Source organism: Equus przewalskii, chromosome 10 (assembly GCF_037783145.1).
Source record: "Equus przewalskii isolate Varuska chromosome 10, EquPr2, whole genome shotgun sequence".
Lineage (NCBI taxonomy): Eukaryota > Metazoa > Chordata > Mammalia > Perissodactyla > Equidae > Equus > Equus przewalskii.
This window is the reverse complement of record NC_091840.1, coordinates 22,702,606-22,725,394: the sequence shown is the minus strand read 5'-3', so window position 1 is coordinate 22,725,394 and position 22,789 is coordinate 22,702,606. Positions and strand designations below refer to the sequence as shown.

Here is a 22,789-nt window from a genome sequence, read left to right as displayed (position 1 = left end):
GGAGGCACCAACTTTAGCCTTTTTTTCCAGAAGCTTCCATGAAGATAGGTTTCTGTACCACTCATTCTTTCCAAACTAAAGCAGGCCAAGGTCAGGCGGAGCTCATTCAGCATCTGCTGTGTGCCAGGTGCCTACTAGGTCCATTTAGTCCTCACACTCAACAGCAGGTTCTGTTATCCTGTTTGCAGGTGAAGCTCAGAAAGGTTAAGAACAAATAGTAGTGGAGCCTAGGACCAGAAGGGGAGGAGGAGGGGCAATTAGGAGACTGAAGTGGAACTTGCAGGGGGGCGGGGTTGCAAACAAAGGCCCAGGGGAAGTGAGAGGGGAAGAAGGGGTACCAGCTCCCCGACGCAGGCCCCTCCATGAGCTGGACTGGATTCTGCCCAGCTCTGCATCTCCACCCTCCCACCCCCACCCCCACGTGCCTAGGTAGAGACCCCACCTGTCTGCTGCCTCCAGCCCACCCTACTCACAGAAACGAGCTGAACAAGGGTAGGTGAGGCTGAGAATTGGTTTATTAAGAATGTCCCTTGTACCCTCCTACCTTAAAATAGTTCTCAGTATCAAAAGAAACTAACACAGGCCACCCAAGTCCCTGAGATTGGAGTCCTAGCATAGTGCCCTACCCCTGGTGTGGGACCCGGGGCAGGGACAGAACAAGAATCCAGACTCCGTGCTCCAATCACAGAGAGTGCCTTTGAATGGAAAGTTTCTGGAGCTCCACATTCTATCCTTGTGGAGCAGGAATGTGCTAGGGCTGCTGGCAACTGGCAGGGGTCACCTTTACTGGAGTGCAGGCACGAGGTGGCCCCTGCCTGCCTTTGGGAGGCCAGAAACCAGACCCAGCCACAAGCCTCCTCCCCTCCTCCCTCAGATGGCCCCTCTCCCTCCCCAAGGTCCAGGCTGTGGTGAAGGGGCTAGCAGGCGGGCACTGGAGGAGCGGGAAGTTCAACCATGCCTAGGCAAGGAGACAGGGAGCTGGAGAGGCCCAGAGGATCCCCATTTCTCTGCCTTTGTGGGGGCTGGTTCTGGAGGGTGATCTTGAGCTGTGTGGGGCACTATCAGGTTTGCAAAGGAGAGGGGAAACGGACAAGAGCACGTGCGCGCACACACACACACGCAGCCTGGACACCCATACCCCCCCCAGATCCTGGGGATATCCTTACTCTCTGCCTGGCCTGGGGCCTTGTGCAGAGTTGGTGCTCAATAAATGGTTGTTGATGGTGACTTGATTCACCCTATCCTGCTCCAACCTCTCCCCACTGTGTAGCACACTCACCTGCACTCACACTCATCTCACACTCAAGTCTATGCATATTCCCCTAACCCACACTAACCTGCCTGCCCCTCAACACACACACTTTAAAACCACTCACCACCCCCGCCTTCCACACTGCCCCAGGCCGGTGCTCACACATAGTCCCACCCAGCATCCCACACCCCCCAGGCCTGGGCCCACCACCCCGTCACCTAACACTCAGTCTGGCCCACACTCCCTTACACACTTGTGTGCAGGCTCCCAACCACAACAGTAGCACAGGGGTCAAAGGGATTCCTGTTCTGGGCCCTCTGGGGTCCTGGTGAGGCCTCCTGGGGGTCTGGTTGGGGCAACAGTCAGAGTGAGACCCCTCCCCAATCCCAGTAGCTTGGTCCCTCAAGATTCGCTGGGGAGAATGAGACCTGCCTTAAAACTCGAGCAGCCAAAGAGCAAGGGTCTAGTGCCACCTAGTGGTGCCCTGGAGGAGGGCATGGGGTGGGCAACAGAAGGGGACCCCACTGTATCCCCAAAGGCCTGTGGAATCTGATCTCCCAGCTAGACAGAGGGCTCTGGGAATCACTCAGGCAGTGAGGGGACACCTGGAGGAGGCAGAGGCAGCTCTCCCCTCAATGGAGCTAGGAACACAGTTCTTCCCTAGTGCAGCTCCAGGAACCAGAGGGCCTGCCCCTTCTCCAGCCCCAGATGCTGAGAGGCCAGGCCCAAATAGGTGCTGAAGACCTGTGAGGACAACGTGGGGGCAAGAAAGGGGGTGGGCAGGTTACATGATTCTGGGCCCACACCCTTCATGTCCAAGTTCAAGATGCTAAAAGGAAAAAAATCATCTCAAAGATTGGGGGGAGAAGGAGAGATAGCAGGGAGAGGGCAGGATCCCCAGTGGGCAGACCCGCTCCAAGGGCCTTCAGTCCAGCTTGAACTTGGCCTCTGATTCCTTCAGCAGATACAGGCTGTCATCTTCCAGGAAGCTGCGGGCAGAGGGAGGAGCCCACTGAGGCACAGCTCTGAGCGGTTCCCTGGGGGCAGGGTGGGGTGAGTGCAGGCAAGCTGGGAGGGGGCGAATGGGGCCCCAGAGGCCCCAGTCTCTTCTAAGGAGCAGAAAGGAAGAGCACAAAGAAGGTGAGGCCTGGGCAGAGAGTAGCACCCACCTGAAAAAGAGGACATGGACTGGGATGGTGCTGATGTGCCAGATGGCGTGGGCATCCAGGACCCAGAAAAGAGGCGGGAAGTCAAGCAGCTCAAGCAGAGACAGCCCCTGCAGCAGCAGGACCACCACCATGCACTTGCGCACATGAGGCAGCCGCTGCTGGTTCCGCAGGCACCAGGCCAGCCACCACACCACGTTCACCAGGCCTGGGTGTGGGGGGCAGGGAGGGGCTCACTCCCTGGACCTCCTTCACCCCGCAAGGCATCCCCCATCCCCATGCTCTTTGACCCCAGACCATCCTCAGACTCTCCTCCCAGCGCCCCCTCTCTCCCATCCCAAATTATTTCCTCTTCCCCTACAGGAAGGGTCTCTCTAGAACCTCCTTCTCGAGGAACAGCACCAACCTCTGACTCCCACCCCAAGCCAGCAGTTCTGTAGATGGTCCACCCCCAGGGCCCCAGTCCCGCCTCACCAATAGCCACATTGGCTGCCAGGTTGTAGCCATAGTCAAAGTGGATGAGGCTCAGGTAGGAGATGTGAGCAGTCAGCATCAGCAGGAGGAGGGCCCGGAAGGCACTGGCCACAGCCGGGTGCTGCAGCCCCACAGTCCTGTCCCGCCATCCACAGCTGCTCAGATGGAGGGTGGCCCGTCCCCAGAGCAGCATTCCCTGAAGCACCCCCTCACCCCACCATCAGTTAGTGGTCCTGAAAGCCACTGCCCCTCCCCCACCAAAACAGGCTAGCTGGGCAGGCCTCCAATCCCCCAGGGGCCTGGGACCAAGTGTTACAGCTCCTTGGAAAGAGCCAGGGCCCCTAATCCTGCCCCAGAGTCCCCAAGCAGAACAGCCCGGAGGGTATGGGTATGTGTGGAGGGACTGGTGAGGAGGGCCCTGGGGAGGGCTCCCAGGGGAGGCTGGGTGACCCCTTTCCTCCCCCAGAGCCTGAATTTGCCTCTGTAGCAGCCAAGGTGGACTCACCTGACACAGCACAGATAGATTGAGTGTAGGATGACGGTGGAGGCACAGAAGTAGTCCATTTTCTGAGGACAGGGAGAGCTGGATGAGGGGCCGGTGTGAGGGCAGGAGGCTTTGTGGAGGGCAGGGCCCAGAGAGGACCCACAAGGGATGGGGGCAATGTGGGGTGGCAGAGGCACAGCCAGAGTCTAACATGGGAGTTCTAGGCCGTGGTCAGAGGCGACCACGTCTTGTGCTCCTTCTGCCTATTGCTGTTTCACTCTCAAATTTAACAAGATGACCCTCGTATTCACATTATACAATTTTTAAAAGATGAGCTCAGCAGGAGGCTTTAGAGGCCCTGGTGGAGGATGCCTATCAAGGCTCCAGAACGTTACAGCATGCCACAGAATTCAGGGCGCAGTCTGGAGCGCGACAGCTGTGCGCTCAAGTCGTGACTGCACCCCCTTACGGGCTGGGTGATCCTGGGCAAGTGATTTCGCCTTTCCAAGGCTCAGCTGCCTCGTCAGTCAGGAAGTGCTAATAATCACACCTGCCTCACAAGGGTCAAGTGAGGCTCAAGTGCACTAATAGGTTTAAAATGCCCACACAGAGCAAGTGCTCCGTAAACAGAGTCAATATGAGACCTAAGAGCCTGCTCTGCCTGAGCCGTCCTGGGCTCCTCTGGGACTGTCCCAAGCAGGAGAGGGCACGGGAGGGGTGCTCACCTCTGTGAGGTCGGTGTCCCTGGTGTGGAAGACTGTGGACCAGAACCAAGCATTGAGGGAGACCTGAGGAGGGAGGAGGCTGGTGAGCATGGCGCCCCAAGGCAGGGAAGACCCCCAGAAAGCTCACACCCATCTCACTTTAGGGAGGGGCTCCTCGGGCAGAGAAAGGTGGTTCTCCTTGCCCTGGAGCCCATGAACAAACCTGTGCCCCTCCAGCCCCACCCAGCCCAGCTCCCGCAGGCTCAGGTTCCCACCACCCTGAACCCCCTAGGCCACGGGGGCTGCAGCCTCCACAGGTTCCGGCCTGGCCTGGGAACCAGTTCCGGCAGAACCAAGTTCCCTGGTTACTCAATCGCTAAGACAACAGCCCCCGGGGGGCCTCGCCTCCGCCCCCAACCAGCAGGTGATGACAGCCCCACCCGGGCCAGGGGAACCAGTGACCTCAGCCTCTGGGGGCGGGAATGAAGTGGGTGGGGTGGAGGGGCTCGAGCCAGCTTGGGGCGTGTCCTGAGTAAGCAAGCAAGGGAGGCAGATCAAGCATATCCCACTGGGGCCAAGTCTCTGAGGAGGAGGCTGGCCAGCTGAGCCCAGCTTCCTCCTGGCTGGGCCGGCCCAACCCGCCAGACCAGTGGCTGCTGCTCGGAACTCTGGGAGGAGCAGATGAGCAGGGCTAGAGGGGCTGTAGTGGGCAAGAGCCCAGGGGAACAGTTACAGCCTTTTTCCTGGAAATTAACTGCAAGGAGAGAATACAAATTATCTTGCAAATGAGCCCTAGATCTTGTGGGAAGTGGTGCTGTTTTCAAGGACTACTGTATCCACTGCAGACGCCCAAGTGACTGAAAAAAGTGGGGCTGGGAGGAAAGGCTGGGAAACCAGTGATAACCCATCAAAGGAACAGCCAGCAGAGGTCTAGCCTGGAATGCCCTGGAGGTAGGGAGGGATGTGCTAGGGTGGGACAGGCCTGCCTGAGATGGGTGAAGGCCAGGAACTGCTTGCTTGGGTCTGGTGAAGCAGGCAAACTGGCCAGGCAGGGGACAGCAGGAGCAGGGTAAGCAGCTACTCTCCTACTCTCCGTCCAGTACTACAGCAGGAAGGTCAGACAGCAGAATGAGTTCCCTACGGCTTGTCGGAGGGGGCTTCTGAGAGAACGGGACCAGCAGGGCTCTGTTGCAAAGCCAGTCAGCCCTGGAAGTCTCTGGAGACTCCAGTAGCCTGGTGCAAGTCTGTGTGGCCCAGGTCCTAGGCTGAGCCTCGCTGCTTATGCTCCTCATGATCTGGGCAAAGGCCCGAGCTTCCCTCGGGACAGATCAGGGGCCGACCTAACTGATCCTCTGTCCCTTCCCAGCCCTGATGTCAGGTAATTATTCTAGGTCAGGTTGCCTCCTCCTTTGAGGATGGTCGTCCTGTCCCGTGCCTGGTGCTGCCCCTTCCCCAGAGACGGTGACAGAGGCATGGTCTGGAGGCCGGAGAGTGGGACAGACGGGGTGGTTTCTCGGCCACTGCTCCTACAAAGTCTGATGCTCAGGGGCAGCATGGGGAGAAGAGCAGGCTCAGGGCTGGAGACAGGGCCCAGGCAGTCACGGGGGCCAGGTCTCCTGGGCAGGCCAGGAACAGGGACATCTTTGGGGAGGAGAGTGGCCCTGGAGCCAGTGTGAAAGGCAAGGGGAAGGCAGCAGGGACTGGCAGCCGGCCAGGCCTCCTTGTCACCCATGGCAGGAAAGGGGAGGTGACAAGAGGACTGAGCTAAGTGGCAGTTGGAACACTGAAAGCAGGGGGCCGGCACACAGGGCTAGAGCTTAGCTTCACAGGACAGGGCTGGGGGCTGCTTGGTCCCCAGTCCAACCGCCTCCCAGGGGTGCCTTCCACTTACAGAGACCCACCTGAAGCTTGGGTTCTGCACCCCTGATAAGTCCCCTCTCCCCTGGGGATGTCTCATTATGGGGGGCTCCTCTTCTGACCCTCTCCTCAGATTTGGGAGATAGAATCATTAAGAATGCAGGCCCTAGGGCCAGACTGCCAGGGTTCAGATCCCAGCTCTGCATTTCCTGTGTGTCCTTGGGCAAGTTATTTAGCCTTGCTGTGCCTCAGTTTTCTCATCTGTAAAATGGGAATAATCATAGTGTTGATAAGAATTTAATGAGCAAAACAAGTACAGTGTACAGCACAGTGCCCAGGACAGGGTAAAACATTAGGTGTTATTTCTCTCCACCTTGTTGACCAACCTGGGACCTTCATACCTCTCCACAAACCTGAGGCTGAAGAGGCCAAGTCTGCCTCCCCCTCTCCCTGTAGGCAAGGAAGTCTAGGGGGAGAAGGGATGGTCTCCCCACAGCTGCCTAAAGCCCATCCCACAGTTCCAGGCTGGGGGCAGAATGTCTGCAGCCTCCACAATGAGATGGAGCCTGGATTCAAGTTCTGCCTCAGCCCCTAAATAGCTGTGTGCTCTTGAACAAATAACAGCTTCTCTGAGCCTCAGCTACCTCACCTGCAAAATGGGGTTAATATTAGTACCCACTGCATAAGGGTTATGAGGGTGATGTCTCTGAAATGCCTGGCACAAAGAAGCCACTCAGTAAATGGTTGCTGTCACTGCTGCCTGGCACACAGAGCAGGTGCTCCACAAACGTCAGTTTCCTTTATCATGTGCACCTTCCTCTTCCTAAGAGTCACAATGTTCCAGGTCAAGCCATGGGGCCTTAGGGTTTCTGGATCGCAGAATGCGGACACCTCCGCTCTAGGAAGAGCCCCTCCTCCTTGCTCCTGAGCCCCTACCCCACCAGGAGGCACTGCAGAGATGCTGTTTCTCTTCACGCAGTGTGTGTAATCAAGACTCAAGTGACAGATGGACAGATATGCAAGGAAAGGAAAGCCCTCAAGACGCAAGGGTATGGCTGCTCCTGGACTCCTCAGCCAAGCTTGAGTAGAATGAGGGGGCAGACTGGGTAAGTGGCCAATCAGACAGGCCAGGAGGGCGATGGGCTGGCCCAGCAGGCGCCAAGAACTTCGGTAAACACTGAGGAAAGGCGGGGGGCCAGGGGCAGGGTGCCAACGAGAGTGGGAATGGAGGGGGACAGGGAAGCTGGGTGAGGGAGAGCAGAGGCTGTTTCAGTCTGTTGGAAAATAAGAAAATTGAGACAAAAATATCACCGCCGTGAAACTGGGTGGATGCCAAGTGAGCCAGATCTGTCAGGAATTCGACCCAGTGCTAAGCCTCAGTGCTCGGGGCTGTCATTGACACCGTGGCAGTGGGGACAAGTGGGTCTTTAAATAGCTCGGTGTCTCAGAAGTGGGGGAGGCAGAATGTTAAATATGACGCCTGCTGCCACCCTGGGCCCCCTCAGAGGCCACTGTGCCTCATCCCCTGCCTCAGGCAGGGCAAGCCTACCCCAGTCCACTCCTGAGAGAGAAGGGCGAAGAGCTGGATGGAGATGGGAGAAGGAGGGCTTTTTCCACGATCCAAAAGGAATCCTTGATTTCCTGCCATTGCCTGTTCCACTGACTCTTGTCTGACCATAGAGAAATCCTTCGTGAAGTCTAACCATCATTCTGCCGCAGCCTCAACCTCTCTGTTCCCGTCGTTTCCTCCGCAGAGGCAGAGCACAGTCAGCCCCACCGCTGTCAATCATCCTGGGCTTTCCTGGCACCCTCACTCCCTCACCTCTACCCCTGAGGACCTTTCCTTGCTGGATGAAGGGGTGCGGAACTGCTTTGGCCTTCCAGCTCTGGCAGAGCAGAAGCCCCCAACTCCAGGAAGTCAAAGGTCTGTGGTGTGCAGAGCTTTGATGGGCCCCCTAAAGGCTGGCTGCTGCCTGGTCCAAGCGTCAAGGCAGAGGCTGGCTTCTTGTGCCAAAGCTTCATTAGCCCTGCTGGGGACAGAGTCTCCTCATTTCCCAGAGAAAAAGACTGAGACCACCCCCCGCCACCAAGATCTAACCTGGAGCAGGTGAGGGGCCTTCCTACTCCACCCCAACAGAAATCAGGAGCCCCACTTGCTCCAGAAGACTCAGCCCAGGACAAAGTCCACAGACACACCTTATACACAGCCCAGGACCCCTCCCTCCTGCAAACACACACACACACACACACACACACTAAAGATCAAGGTAAAATCCAAACGGGATCGTCAACGGCAACATGGGCACCAAGATTCTGTCCCTCAAGGGCCTGATGGTGGCATGATGGAGTCCCCTGTCCCAGAACCCCACATCCCTAAGGATGCCCTAAGACACAGGCCCCAGGTACTGCCCTCTCCCAACCTAACATCTCCTGCTCTGTCCCTAAGGGTCCTCGGCCACACTGGACTGCAGGGAACCCCTGGGAGGTATGACCCTCACCAAGAAGGAAGCCGAGTGGCAGACGCCAGTGAGATGAAAGACTCAAGGGTCAGCGGATCAAGATGAGAGTTGTGAAGTGACCACTGCCTCTGGCACATGTCGAGAAGACAAAGGCTGGACCCTCTGAGGTCCCCTCAGACCCACGGGTCTATCCAAGGAGGCTCTGAGCTTTGTTCGAGAGTTTGGGCAGGGCTGTCCTGTGCTCTCTAACAGGGGTGCGGGCGAGGGGGCAGTGCAGGCAGTGGGCCCAGAAAGCAGTGTCCCTGGAAGAACCCCAAGGGAAAGGGGGCAGGTGTAACCTCCTTAATTTCCCTGCCCTTCCTGCTTTCTTGGCCAGGACCAAGTGTCCTTCTCTCTGAGAGGCCTACACAGGAAGTGGGGGCTCTATCCCACCCATGCCTGTAAGGGAGTGTGCTGATACCTGGCCCCTACCCACACAAGAGTTCCCCACCCCTCAGCCTGGCACTCAGGGCCTCTCTGCTCCATCTTACCTCCCTCTCCCTTTCACACAGCCACGCTGTGGCCAGGCTGAGCTTCCCAAGGCCGCCGGTCCATCTCTCACACTCTGCAGCTTCTGCACCTTTGCTCCTGCTGCGCCCCCAGCCTGGAATGCCGGAATCCCACCTCCTGTCCCCTCACAGGTGTGTGTCTGAGCCTCGCCAGCCCTGCAGGTCCCAGAGGAAACCTCTCCTCCTCCCTGGGCTTCCCCGACAGACTTTTCCACTTAGAAGACATGGTCTCCCCTCCTTACAACTCCCAGGGCTCCTGACCAGAGCCCTCCTCGGCTCTGCCTGCATGGACCTGCACCTCCCACTAGGCTCAGCTTCTGGGGGCAGGGGCTTCAGCTCCCACAAGTGCTAACCTGTGTCTCTACCCACAGCAAATGCTCAACAAACACTGGTCACCGTGCACGTTCAAAAGAGAGGCTGAGTGCTTGGGCCTGGAGTCAGCCAGCCCTGGGCACCAACCTGCCTCCGTTATTCACTAACTTGTTAGCTGCCAGCTTTAGGCAAGTTTTCCCCCTCTGAGCCTTACTCAGAGCTCATGGTGGTATTGTAAGGATTAAACGAGAAAATGGATGTAAAGAACTCAGGACAATGCCCGTCAGGTGATTTGCGTTCTATAATTCATAACAATTATTATTAATATTTGTTGAATAGAAAGTATTAGCGAGGATCAACATTTCCCAGAGGCGTATTAAGAGCCTTCTTCCCTGCTCTCCTTCCGATCCGATCCCCATCTCCCAAGTCTGAGGCTTGGCGGGATTTCTTAGCATCCTGCACTATCAGTTTTCCTAAGGTCCTCAGAGAGCCCAGGGTCGCCAGATCCAGGGGCGTCGTTCAGTTCTCATCTTACTTGACTGTCCAGCAGAATTCAGGAGAATGGATGACTCTCTCCTTCCTGCCCTTGTCCCGGGGTTCCCCCAACCACATGATATCCCAGTCTCCACTTACCCCTCTGGCCACTCCTTCTGTCTCCGTTACTGGCTTGTGCTCTTCTATCCAGCCATTAAGTTTTGGGGTTCCTCAGGGCTCCCTCCTAGACCCCTTCTCTTCTTGCTAAGCTCCCCCTGGTGATCTCATCCACATTCACAGCTATCAGTGTCTCATAAGCGGAAACACAGGGCTCATCCTTGATTCCTCTCTCCTCATCTAACCTACCGCTGAGGCTGTCAGTACAGCCGGGATGGTAAGAGCTGGACTCTAGAGCCAGTTGGCTGGTCAAACCCTGGCTGCTAGGGCAGGTTACTTAATCTTTCCAGTCCTTGGTTTTCTCATCGGTGAACTGGGGATATTAATACTACCTATCTCATAAGCTTGTTATGGGATTAACAAGGTTAATATTTATAAAATGCTTAGAATGGTACCTGGCATACAGTAAGAGCTATGTATGTATTTGTTAAATAAACGCATTTAAAAAAATTTAATGTCACCTCCAAAACACAGCTCAAACACACTTGTCTTTAATAACCTCCTTCCCAAGACCTGTGCCACCTCTCTAGCCTAGCTACTGTGCCCTATGCTAAAACGACCAACTAGCCCCCTGCATCCTCTCCTGCCCCCTCCAAGTTGTTCTCTACACAGTAGCCAGAATGAGTTTTCCAAGCAAATCTATTTAAGAAACCCCTTTTCTCCGACCCTCATTACTTCCTGATGCTTTGAGAGTCAAGATCTAAAGTGTTAATGTGCCCAGGCTCTCCAGGGACTCGCCCCATCCACTGCCCACCCATCTCAAACCCCACTCCCTGGCTTCCTGCATGGCAGGCTTCCTGGCCTTTCAGGTCCTCATACAACCTGAGCTCTCTCCTGCCTGTGCACATTCTGAGTCTTCCGTGTAGAGGACTCCTCCTACCCTCCCCGAATGCACCTAGCTAACATTCAGTCATCATTCTGATCTTATTTCAATGCCCTTTCCTCAGGGAAGGCTTCCCTGATTGCCCTGCGTTGGTCTGGTCCCCCATCATACCCCTATACACCTCTCCTCCACTGCACCTTTACATTTAATTGTGTGCTTGTGCGGTCAGTACTAGAGGGCAGGGACCTGTCTGTTTTTATACACTTTGGATCACCAGAGCCCAGCAAAGTGCCTGACACACAGTAGGTGCTCAACATATAAACTGATGGCTGCTTTGATGGCAGGAAGGTGAGTGAGTGGGCATGCTTCCCTAAGGCTTACAGTGGTAGCTCTGATCTAGAGACATCCATTGCGACCTCTTACTCTCACACCCTCCCCAAGGTTGCCACAGTTCCTATCTGTACCCCAGTCTATGCTTCTCACACAATTCCAGGCCCTGGATGCTGGCTCCTCTGACAGTCACACTGTGAAGCTGAGAGCCCTCTCTGGAGACTCAGATGGAACATATTTCGGCATCTCCAGGCAAGACGAGGCTGAGCTCTCGATACAGTGCTGTGGCTGCCACTGCCTCCAGGCCTGGGCTGGGGTTGAGATTGCTTCAGGTCCTCCAGAGGAGTCCTCGGAGAGACCCGTGGTCCCAGCATGCTCCCTACCACCCATCTCCCTTCTGTGTTTGTAAATTGCCCTGCTCGATCTTTTAGTGGCTTCCTCCTTCAGGAACAAGAATGATGTTTCTTTCCTCTCTCCCTCCCTCTCAAATAGCCTGGCCTAGGACTCTGCTAGAAAGATAAGGACTGATTCAGCACCTTCCTTGTTTTCTTCCCATGCCTGACCACTCCACAGCTGCAAATTTAGCCCTGGAAAACAGAGGGGAAGCTCGGTGGGTAGAAACGCTGTTGGATGAGAATGGAGATCTAAGAGTTCCTCCTTCCTAGATGAGGGTGTAGAGCAGGAATCCTGCCAGGTTACCTACCCAGGCGAAGGCCACGCAGGTGGGGTACATAGGAGAGGAGGCTGGTACGGAGGTGCGGTAGCGACAGAGCATCACCAGGCTGGCCAGGCCATTGAGGAAAGAGGCCACAGCAGAAGCTGGCTCTTGGAAGAATAGGAACCGGGAGAAGGGCCACTGAAAAAGGAGCACACGGAGGGGGCCTCAGGGGCAAGCAAACCTCGGATGGCCCAGCCTACCTTTTCTTGACATGCTGCATCAACAGGTCCCCAGCTGGTTCTTCAGCCCTAGACCTTGGCCAAAGCTCAGGGTCAGTCCTTTTTCAGGTTAATGAGCTCCCCTTCCTCCCAGGCTGAGGGCTGTTCCTCCATCCTGGCCAGAACTCAGAGCACTGTAAGCCTGGTCTTGGTGAAGACCACGTGGGTCAGTGGAGATGGCTCAGTATGGCCTGGTGGAAACAGCACAGACCTGCCATCCAGAAGACAGAGGCCCTAATGCCTCCTCTACCAGTGACCACAGCCCTCTAAGACTCAGCTTACTCTGTGACAAATTATGGAGAATAATTCTTGCCAATCTCAACAGGATAGAACAAGATCATGTTGTATCAAAAGGCATCAGCAAACTGTGCCTTGCTGGGCAATCCAAGGGGTATTGGTATTTTAATCCAGACTCTCACTGAAGAAGCAACAGAAAGCATGCCGTGGTGGGTCAGGTAATTTGTCCTTGTAGCAAGGTGGGCATCTCAAATACCCTAAGAAGCCCAGCACCACTCTCTGAGGAGACCTCAGATCTTGTCACTCCAAATCCAGAGGCAGGACACATTGGTCCCATCTGATTATATGGAAACCAGCATATTCTGAGAAGAACAGGTACTTGCCCCAAATTCACACCCACCACCCCACACCTCAACTGCCTGGACAGTGTGTCCAACTGAGGGGTATCGTCTTCCCACCACATCCCCACCATATACCTACCCTGACCCTCTAACTCACCTTGCCATGAAACTGAGGCACTTTGTGACCTTCCTGGAGGTAGAGGCCAACGGTGACCCACATACACTCATACTTACAGTCATCCCGACAGGTCCAGCCTGAAAGAGGTAAATTGGTCTCATGAATTTCCCCACACGGGCGGCAAAGAGAAAGCCAAGCTCAAATGCAGGCCAAGAGGGCCTGCAGGCTGGAGAGACCCAGAAGAAATCTCAAAATTCTAGCTTCCCACTTGGATGGAGGGGGCATGGTGGGATATACACATAAGGGAAAGGCGCATACATGTGTGTGCGTGTGTGCATGTGTGTGTGGTTTTAGGGGGTGGGGGTGTACAGTGAGTGAACAATGTCTCTTCTCTTCTCCTTTCACCCAAGATGGGGATCTTAGCATCTGATAGACTCACCTACGGATACCTGCATTTACATCTGCCCTTCCTGAACACAGGATTTGTTCTCACTCCCCAGGGAGGAAGCCTTGCTGTCTCACCCTCCTTCTATGAAAATTAAGTCCAAATTCTTCAGTCTGGCTTTTGAGGCCCCAAATTGCCTTTCCAACTTTATTTGCCATTATTCCTTTTCAGGCACCCTGCTCCCTGAGTAAACCAAGCTGCTGGATGTGCCCACATCTGCCCAGGGCCTCCACTCTCTGGAATGCAAAGGGACAGTAAAGAGAACAAACTTGTAGTCAAACAGGTCAGAACTAGAAATTCTGCTTTACCACTGACTGGCTGTGCGACTTCAGGCAGGGCACTTAACCTCGCTGATTTTCCCCTTCTGTAAAACCGGGTTAAGAGAAACTACCTCAGAGGGTTGTTGTGAAAATTAACAGACCTATTGTGACACCTGTCACACCAGAGGTGACCACTACTGCCACAGGTCCAAATTTAACGGATCCGTCCGGAAGCCCTTCCTTCACAGAAGGTTCCAAGATGGTCACTGCCCCCACCCCCCAAGGCCAGAAACATTCTTTCCTCCCTCACATGCTCCTATTGCTTAATCTAAGGGTCCTTAGGGCTCAGATCATCCTCGACCTTCCACTTGAGAAAGCTAATTCCTCCGTGGGGACTGATCTGATTTCAGTGTCCTTTCAGGGCCTGCTACTCAGGTGTATCTAGTAAATACCCGTTTGGCCGAATAAATAAAAAGTAAACGAAAGCTCCTGGGAAAGTAAGACCGGCTGCCAAGGCTCTCATCACCCTGGGGCTCCACTCACTTACACTCATAAGGGACCCGGGGTAGTAGGGTGGGGGGGGTACTAAGGTTCAGAGTTGCAGAGGGGGATTGGGGTGCAGGGGGAGGGGCCAAGACCAAGGGGCGTGGCCTGTCGCGGGGTGGGGCTTACCTGCTAGACTCATGTAGATTGGCTGGCGGGAGCGGAAGTGCTTCAGTGCGCCCCCCGAGCAGTTCCGCTCCTCGCACTGCAGCACGCAGTCGCGGTACACTGGCTCGCGGTCGCCCTGGGAGCCGCTTGCTAGCGCGGCGGCCCCAGCCAGCAGCACCAGCCCCGCCGTCCGCCCGGCCATCCCTGCACCCTGGCCCTCCGCCGGCGGAGGGGCTTAGGAACCTCCACTTCCGGAGTAAGCGGAAGTGCCTTGTGCTCTTTATTCTACCGTCCGCTGACGTCCATGCAGTTTAAATAAAAGTTCCTGGATTTTTGTGGGCGTCTGCCCCGCCCCTCGTCTGACTGTCATGTCCATATTGAGGAGACAGAGTTAAGGGAAAGGGGGCGCCGGGTGGATTAAGGAGCAGAATAAAGTGGTCTTTTATAAACATCCGTCTCGTTTCTTCTCTAGGGTCTCTTCATTTGAGGAAGAGCTATTTTTCTGTCCCCAGCCCTGTCGGATTTCACTTCCTAATGTACCTGGACCTGTCCGGTTCTCTCCATCTCCACTGGCACTGCTCTAGTTAAAGACATCATCATCTGTCGCCGAGACTGCCGCAGTGGCCCCTTAACGAGTCCCACTAACCTCAGGATAAAATCAGAACTCCAGAAGCTCTGCACGATCTCGCCCCTGCCCACTGGCCTCCCTCCCTTGCCCCAGACCTACCTCGAGGGGCCATGTCTTTGAAGCCTCCTGGCTTTGCTTCGTCTGTATCCCTCTTAATCCCACTCCTGCTTATTCTTCTAGTCTCAATTTAAACACCACTTCTGGGATAACACCTGGAGGATGATATAACATACAGTGGTCTGTTTTCCCCAGGCAGGGTGGGGACCTCTGCTATCTTGTTTACCATTCTACTTCCAGCACTGGTAGTACAAAATTTGCCTCATGGTAGGCGCTAAGAACCACCCCCCCCTTTTTTTTTTTTTAACAAAATGAATAAACAACGTAATTCAACGTAAGAATTTGAGTCCAAATCCAGGACGGTCAAATTACCAGCGTGATTCAGACGACGCTGAGATAGGAGAGGTGTAATATTTCAAGGAAAATTAAGAGGAGGACCTTTGGGAATAGGATCCTTGCTTTAGTATCCCGCCTCCTCCCCGCACTACCACCAGCGCACACACACACACCCCCATCTCGTTGAAGCATTGAAACCTTGTAGCTAGATGCACAATTAGCATGTGTAGATTAATGACTGCCTTTCCTCCTCCCCCACTCTCTTCCCTCCTGGTCAACTTTTCTTTTTTATCTTGGGAGGTGAAATGAGTAGGAAGTAAAATTGGATTCCATTCATTCACTCATTCAGCAAACACTTCCTCAGCCCTTAGCTCTAGCAACTTGCTGGGCAAAGCACACCTCCAGGGGGCACTATTCACATGGTATTTTCTGTGAATGGCGCTCAGGGTGCACCATTCACAGTGCATTTTCTCTGAATGGTGCCTTTTCGAGTTAAATGTAACATGAATAGTGCCCCCTGGAGTTGAGCACCCAGTTGATACTGATTGGGAAGCTGAAATGAACAAAACAACCGCTCAGCCCTCCAGGAGCTGACCAGAAATAATCCGGTACTAATACTACTTTGCATCTGATAGGTCAGTCCTTTTATAACATTATTTCATTTTCTCTTACTATAATGCTGGGATGAATCTTTTTACAGGGATCCCCATTTAAAGATGAGGAAATTTAGGAATAAAGAGGATTAAATCCTGACAAAGCAGAGATTCTTCCTTTGAGAGAGCTCCAAGGTAGAAATAGGGTTCTTTTAAAATTCTTAAGGTTCCAGTTTTGGAGGAATCTTCCTATATTATATCAAACATATTAAAATGTGGCAATTGGGGCCAGCCCCATGGCCGAGTGGTTAAGTTCATGCACTCGCTTCCGTGGCCCAGGCTTTCGCGGTTCGCATCCTGGGCACGGACATGGCACCACTCATTAGGCCACGTTGAGGCGGCGTCCCACATGCCACAACTAGAGGGACCCACAACTAAAATATATAATTATGTACTTGGGGGATTTGGGGAGAAAAAGCAGGGGGAAAAAAAATGTGGCAATACACATTAAATAAAATTTATAAATAACTATGTATAGTTGAATTCAGTTGCTGTTAATAGTTGACATATTGTTACATTTTGTATACATTTAATAAAATATTAGTTGATTTTTGTAGTTTTCTTATGTTTTGGAACTAACATTGAAAATTTGTTCTAGTCTTAAACATTTCATAGGTCCCTGAAAACTCATGCCTACAGACGTGATGAAGAAAACTATCCTCAGTTAAAGGTGGAGTAGGGGGACGCCTGGCCCAGTGGCCCAGTGGTTAAATCCATTCGTTCCGCTTCGATGGCCTGGGGTCCGCTGGCCCGGATCCCAGGTGTGGACATGGCACCGCTTATCAAGCCATGCTGTGGTAGGCGTCCCACATATAAAGTGGAGGAAGATGGGCACGGATGTTAGCTCAGAGCCAGTCTTCCTCAGCAAAAAGAGGAGGATTGGCAGCAGATGTTAGCTCAGGGCTAATCTTCCTCAGAAAAAAAAAGAAAATGTGGATGGGAACAGTTGAAACTTGTGGCATGTTGCTCTGGTGGAAGATGAGCTGTTGTCTCTCTGGAACATCTCTTGAGGGTTTTTCCTGCCAGTGCAGCCCTACATCTCTAGACAATCACCAGGCCTCTCCCTCTCCCAACTTTTCAGCCCAGAGCTCCCTCTACCGCCCCCGCCCCAGCCCCCTTAGTTTAATCGGCTTCCTAACTCGTATTTGGCTTCATATGCGAGTCACAGCCTGCAAAGTCATTAGTTCATTCCTTCAGCTCAGGCTTATTGAGCTCTACTGGGTGTCAGCCATTGAACTAGGGAAAAAAAGATGAAGCAGAAATGGTTCCCAGTCCAAGGTGGAGAAAGACAAAGTAATAGTGCAATGTGCTGAGGGCTCATAGGCAAACTGTTCATATTCTTAGAAAAAAATTGGGGCATACCAAGAAGTTCCTTTATTCGTCAAATATTTATTGCCATTTATCATGTGTGAGGCTCTGGGGACAGAGTGCTGAACAAGGCAGAGGAGGGGGACAGGCAATAAACAAGCACCAAACAAAAGAGTAAGATCATTTCACTGCTAACGTAAGAGCACGTTGGTGTGATCACTATGTAGGAGAATCTGGCACTATCTGACTGACAAGGACACATAACCCTTTAACCCAGCAATTTGCACAAACCTTCCAACCAACAATTTCTCTCCTGGGTATACTTACACAGGCTCTAGGTGTACTTACGAGTGCAAAATGGTGTAAGTACAAAGCTACTCATGGCAGCATTGTCCATTATTTTCAACAGCAAAAAAAAAAAAGGAAACAATTACATGTCCATCAATAGGGAATGAATTACATCAATTGAGGGAGATCCATACAATTACAATGGCATGCTGGACAGAAATTAATAGGAATGGGGCAGATTTGTAATGCACTGACATGGAAAAACTTTTGTGATATTCTTGGTAAGTATCAAAAGCAAGATGAAGGGTGGCGAGAGGGTGAAAGGGGTAAAGGGACACATATGTATGGTGACAGATAAAAACTAGACTATTGGTGGTGAACACAATGCAGTCTAAACAGAAGCTGAGATATAATAATGTACAGCTGAAATTTACACAATGTTATAAATCAATATGACTGCAATAAAATAATTAAAATACAAAAAGAAAAGCAAGAGGTATAACAGTATGTGTGTGTGTGTGTGTGTGTGTGTGTACACACTACCTCATGTGGGGAAAAATAAGAGTATATATTACGTTTGCTATCTTAGAGAATACATCTAGAAAGATATATAAGAGAGTAGAAACAGTTGTTGCCTCTGGGGAGAAGTGGGATTCTGTGTCTGGGTGACAGGGACATGAGGGACACTTCTTATTCTTGTACCTTTTAAATTTTGTACCATCTGTATATATCAATTAAAAACAAAGGGAAAATGTAAAGAGAACAATTTCATGTGGTCACAGTGTTGAGTCATGTGACGGGATAATGTAAAAGTGAGGGAGGGTGGGGGAGCCTACTTTGGACTGGGTGGTCAGAGGCCTTTTGGAGAAAGTGACATTTGAGCTGAAACCTGCATGACAAGAAGGAACCAGCCCTGCTAATACCTGGGGGCAGATTGTTCTAGGCCAAGAGAATGCCAGTGCAAAGGCCCTAAGGCAGGAACAAGTTTGTTATCTCTGAAAAACAGAAAAGAGGCCTGTCTGGGTGACTGGAAGGCTGAGATTGAAGCAACAGCCAGAGACCAAGTTCTGTTGGGTCTCAGGTCACGGTGAAGACTTGAGGCAATGGGAAGCCACTGGGAGGTGTTTTTCGCACTGGAATGAATGAAATGATCTGATTTGTGTTTAAAACATTTACTTTGGCTATCATGGGAAAAGGACAGGGGATCGAAAGGGGGGAAGAGCAGCACAGGGGAGGTGAAAGGCTAGTGCTTTCTCCTAGAGAAGAACTGATAGAGGCTTAGGCTAGTTAGTGGGAGAAGTGGGAAAAACATAAATGGATTGGAAGAGGAACTGATAGATCTTAAAAAACAATTGGATGTAAAGGGCGAGGAAAGGGAGGAATCAACAATGTGGGCTCAGTGAACGAAAACAGCTAAAACTGGAAGTGTCCCTCTAAATCAGGACTTCCTGATGGCCATAGTTTTATGCTTCCAGAAGCTTCCTAGTCTCCTCTTCCCCAAACTAAAAGCCAGAGGTAAGATTATTCTCGTTCACACCCCAGTGTCTGTATCCCCAGCAGCCAGCAGGGTGAGCTTGGGGTCCTGAAGAGCTGAATGGAGCAGGAAGACTCAGTGCTTGTGAAACAAAGAATCTGGAATCCAGAATCTGGCAGAGGAATGGCTCAATGGGGCTTTCAGGGGACAAGTGTGGGGGCTGAAGGGGTCACTGCCCCCACACCAAATCCTAAAACACTGTGACCAGGAACCATTCAGTCCAACTCTCGTATATTTCAGATGGCAAAGTGGAGCCTTATTCAAGGCCACACAGCCCAGTTACTTACTGTCTCAGACCCCCAGATAAATGAAGGGCACATGTTTAGCAGCCAGCACAAAGACACTGAGAGCACAGGACACAGGAACACAAACCATGACAGCCTGGTATGCACAGGCCAGGACAGAAGCCACATGTAAATGCATTAAAGCCAGGTGAAGCTGAGAGCACGAGTGCTCTTTGTCTTGGCAAAGCAGCCTGGGGAGAGAAAAGGCAAACTCCCCAGGCCTTGGGCCTGCATTCCCGAGATGCGAGTGAGAGGGGCTGAGGGAGGAGATCAGCACACCCAGCTTGCCAGGTTGGGCTCTGCTCCTTTGCTAACTCTGGGCCCGGGGAGTGGGGAACGGCCCCCAGTGGGTAGGATGCAAGTGTTCTTAAAAGGCCACCTTTACGAACGACAGATTTTCTTATCAGAAGTTTCCAAATTACTCTCCTGTGGCCTCAGGGAGGCCCCCCTACTCTTGGGGGGACTCTTTCTAAGTAACTAATTCATATAAACACTTCCCCAGCAACCCATGCCCCAGACTCGAGACCTGTGGGGTAGGCTCCAGTATGTGGCCTAGACCTCGGACTGTGGACCGTCTCCTCCCTTTTTCTGTTTGTTTTCAGTCCTCTGACCCCAGGCTAGCTGGTGAGGTAGCCAGAGGGGAGGAGACTCTGGTGCCAACACACACACACACACACGCACATGCACACAGGCATGCACACAACCTCCTGTACCCCCCAGTCTCAGTGGCTGGTCAATGATTGACTGGCATTTCACAGGCTGCTGGTTCCAGACCTCAGCCTGTTGACCATTAGAGGTCACCTCCCTAAGCCAGAGCCCCTTCCTGATTCTTGAGCGCCAGTGGGCACCTCCATGGCCCGCAGGCCCAGTACCTGTTGCGCAAAAACCTCCTCCGACAGGCCTCATGCCTCTGCCCTCTGTCCCTCGGTCCACTCTTCTCTGTCCTGTAGTCACCCTTCTCCTCTGTAGCTGTCTCCCTCTCCCCAGGCCCCTCACTGGACCCTTCTGGCAAACTCTCAGGCTCCTCCAGCCACCCAGCCATCCCCCAGCCCCCTCCCTTCTCCTCAGGCCCCCCCTCAGCCTTTGTCCCTCAGACATCCTCTTTCCTTGGTTCTCCTGCCAGGCCCTGCTGGAGGGGCAGTGGAGGAGAGAAGCGAATCAGCAGCGCCCACCCCTGCCCCCCTTCTTCTCCTCTTGTCAAACACCAGACAAGGTTTTTTCCCCTTCCTTCCTGGCTCTGAATGGGCTCATTCTCTTTGGGCAACTCAGCCCCTCTCAAGCCTCCTCCTGGGGCGTGAGTTCTGACCCCAGCTCCTCCCTCATCCCCACTCTGGCCCCCACTGCTGCTTGCTCCACCCTCCCTCCGCAGCCCACTAGGACTGAGCATTGTCTCTAGTCTGGGTTTCCTCCTGGGATCTGGGATGTAGAGCCGGTGGGCCTGCCTTGGCGGGGAGGGAGTTGGGGGGAGGCAGGATCTTTGTGGAGTGAGGAACTGGTAGTTACCTTGATTTCTTGGAGGACCCTTCTCTGGTTCCCCTACAGGAGCCGGGGAGAGAGGGGGTTCAGGTACCCTTGATTCAGGGCTCCGGAGCATAACGGATGAAGTCAAAGCTTCATGGCTCAGTTCTTGTTACCTCGGAATCTCAGGGTTCCTCCTCTGCAAAATGGGGAAAGATAATGCCCGCCTCCTCGGGCACCCGGAGGACTTAGTAAGATGAGGAGTGTGGCTCTAGGATGAAGAGGGACACAGAGTATGGGTCCAGAAAGGATGGTGCCACTTTCCTGGCTGGACAAACCCTTCTAACACAAAGGGAGGGGAGGGTGGGGCCTGGGGGAGAAGGGACATCTCTAACCCTGACCCTAACACCCTGATGGTCTCTTGAAGGCGGCATGCACTCAGGGTGCAAGACCTCCACAATGTGACCACAAATGACTCTTGGAGCCAGGTCAGCGGTCTCGTTTGCCTGCAGGGCCGGGAGGCACCTTGACTAGGTCCTGGCCTATGTGATGCGTGAGGGAGTGGGTCTGGTTTTGCTGGCTGTTCAGCTTTTCCCTCATTAGCCCTGAGATGGACGGTCCTGGGCAAATTGGTTAACTCCACTTGAGCCTCCACCCCCTTGACCCTCACCCTAACTCTAACTCTTAGAGAAAATAGGGATATTGACAGCCATCCTGAAGGGCTGCTGTGTCCCCATACACAGCAGTATTTCTTCAGTGTTTGCGACTATGATCCAAGGAATAAATCCATTGTACCTCATCACCTCAGACACAGATGCCCTTACCCACACTCACACTTACTACACGTGAGGATGTGGTGCGTGCAGATCTTTTCTATTCCATTCTATTTTTTTTTTAAGAGATTTATTTTTCCTTTTTCTCCCAAAGCCCCCCAGTACATAGTTGTGTATCTTCAGTTGTGGGTCCTTCTAGCTGTGGCATGTGGGACGCCACCTCAGTGTGGCCTGATGAGCAGTGCCATGTCCGCGCCCAGGATTTGAACCAGTGAAACCCTGGGCTGCCGCAGCACAACGCAGGAACTTAACCACTTGGTCACCGGGCTGGCCTCTCCATTCTATTTCTTAAAAAAAAAAAAAAAAAAAAAGACTTGACTTGATCATCTAAATTGGTTTCACGATTGACTTTCTAATAGAACTTGATCTGCAATTTGGCCGTCACTGGTTAGAGCCAGAGGGGGACTTAGCATGGTGTTAGAGAAGGGTGAACTTCAGACCCCTCATTTGGAAGCATGTGTCTATTTTTGTATTCATAACTTTGTATTCCTCCTCTTAAAGAGAGTCTCCCAAATTTCATAAGCTTCAGGCCCCGCAAAACCTGGATCTGCCCCAGTATAACAAAATCTGAGACCATTTATTGAGCAATTACTATGTGCCAAGTACTGTGCTGAGAACTTCAGGAGCATATCTTCTTTAACCCTCAGCACAGTATGCCAGAGGGCTATTTTACAGGTGAGCAAACTGAGACCCAGAGAGGCTGAGTCACTTGCCCAAGGTAACACAGCTAATAGGCACTGGAGTTGAGATTTGAACTCAGGTCATTCTGATCCCAGGGTGCCCTGTTCTCAACCCCTTTAGCGAAAGTGCCTGCTTCATACTATGCTAGGAATATGGAAGCAGCTTAAGCAAGGCTAGTGTCCTTCATTCTCTAGTCCCCAGTAGGTGTCTCTGATCCCCTCTAGACCAGCGCAGGAGTGCCCTTGGCTGAGGCATTCCAACTAGAGTTACCAGATTTAGCAGATAAAAATAAGGATGCCCAGTTAAATTTGAATTTCAGATAAACAACGAATAATTTATTAGTGTAAGTATGTCCCATGCAATACTTTGTTGGAATTTTCAACAAAAACAAGCCTTCCTTCCATCCCCCACCCCCACTCCACACAGACGGGGCGGCCTTAAGAACAGAGTCAGGGGCTCTTGGTGGAATGCGGGTGGGGAGGTGGAATTGAGCAGGCTAATAAAAGGCAAGAGACAGAGAAGAAACCTCGGATGAATTGGGTGCTGAATGCCCCCGGAAAGAAACAAGAGAGGCGTTCTTGGAAGGGTTGAGATGGAAGTCTCTCCGATTTGACTCACCCCAAACCTGTAGGCCCCCTTAAAACCATGCGTTTCAGACTGGAAAAGATACCCCCAAAATTC

General features: G+C 52.8%; 1 protein-coding gene and 1 long non-coding RNA gene across 6 annotated transcripts; one reads left to right on the top strand and one right to left on the bottom strand.

Moving 5' to 3' along the window:
* Positions 1-497: 497 nt before the first annotated feature.
* On the bottom strand, positions 498-20,108 carry PGAP3 (post-GPI attachment to proteins phospholipase 3). Of its 5 annotated transcripts, none has more exons than XM_070562095.1 (9): positions 20,009-20,108; positions 14,776-14,888; positions 12,732-12,829; positions 11,764-11,916; positions 4,102-4,164; positions 3,398-3,459; positions 2,893-3,029; positions 2,422-2,626; positions 498-2,241 (listed from the first exon to the last, which is right to left on the bottom strand). In XM_070562095.1, the coding sequence occupies exons 2-9, from the start codon at positions 14,786-14,788 to the stop codon at positions 2,178-2,180; spliced, it is 795 nt and encodes a 264-aa protein (XP_070418196.1). In that variant the 5' UTR covers positions 14,789-14,888; positions 20,009-20,108; the 3' UTR covers positions 498-2,177. The 5 variants fall into 5 exon arrangements, with proteins under 5 accessions (XP_070418196.1, XP_070418197.1, XP_070418195.1 ...); XM_070562096.1 differs by lacking the exon at positions 20,009-20,108 and adding an exon at positions 15,106-15,262; XM_070562094.1 differs by lacking the exons at positions 14,776-14,888; positions 20,009-20,108 and adding an exon at positions 14,070-14,491.
* Positions 6,749-10,362, top strand: LOC103550151 (uncharacterized). The gene is made up of 3 exons (XR_544700.2): positions 6,749-7,043; positions 7,692-7,861; positions 8,384-10,362. It is a non-coding gene; the product is annotated as an uncharacterized lncRNA (long non-coding RNA).
* Positions 20,109-22,789: the final 2,681 nt, after the last annotated feature.

Coding starts and splice junctions, on each gene's coding strand:
- PGAP3 (XM_070562094.1), bottom strand. CDS start 14,250: ATGGCCGGGCGGACGGCGGGGCTGGTGCTGCTGGCTGGGGCCGCCGCG. Junction 12,830..14,069: donor AATCTACATGAGTCTAGCAG/GTAAGCCCCACC, acceptor TACCTCTTTCAG/GCTGGACCTGTCGGGATGAC. Junction 4,165..11,763: donor CCTGCGTGGCCTTCGCCTGG/GTAGGTAACCTG, acceptor CTCCCTCCTCAG/GTCTCCCTCAATGCTTGGTT.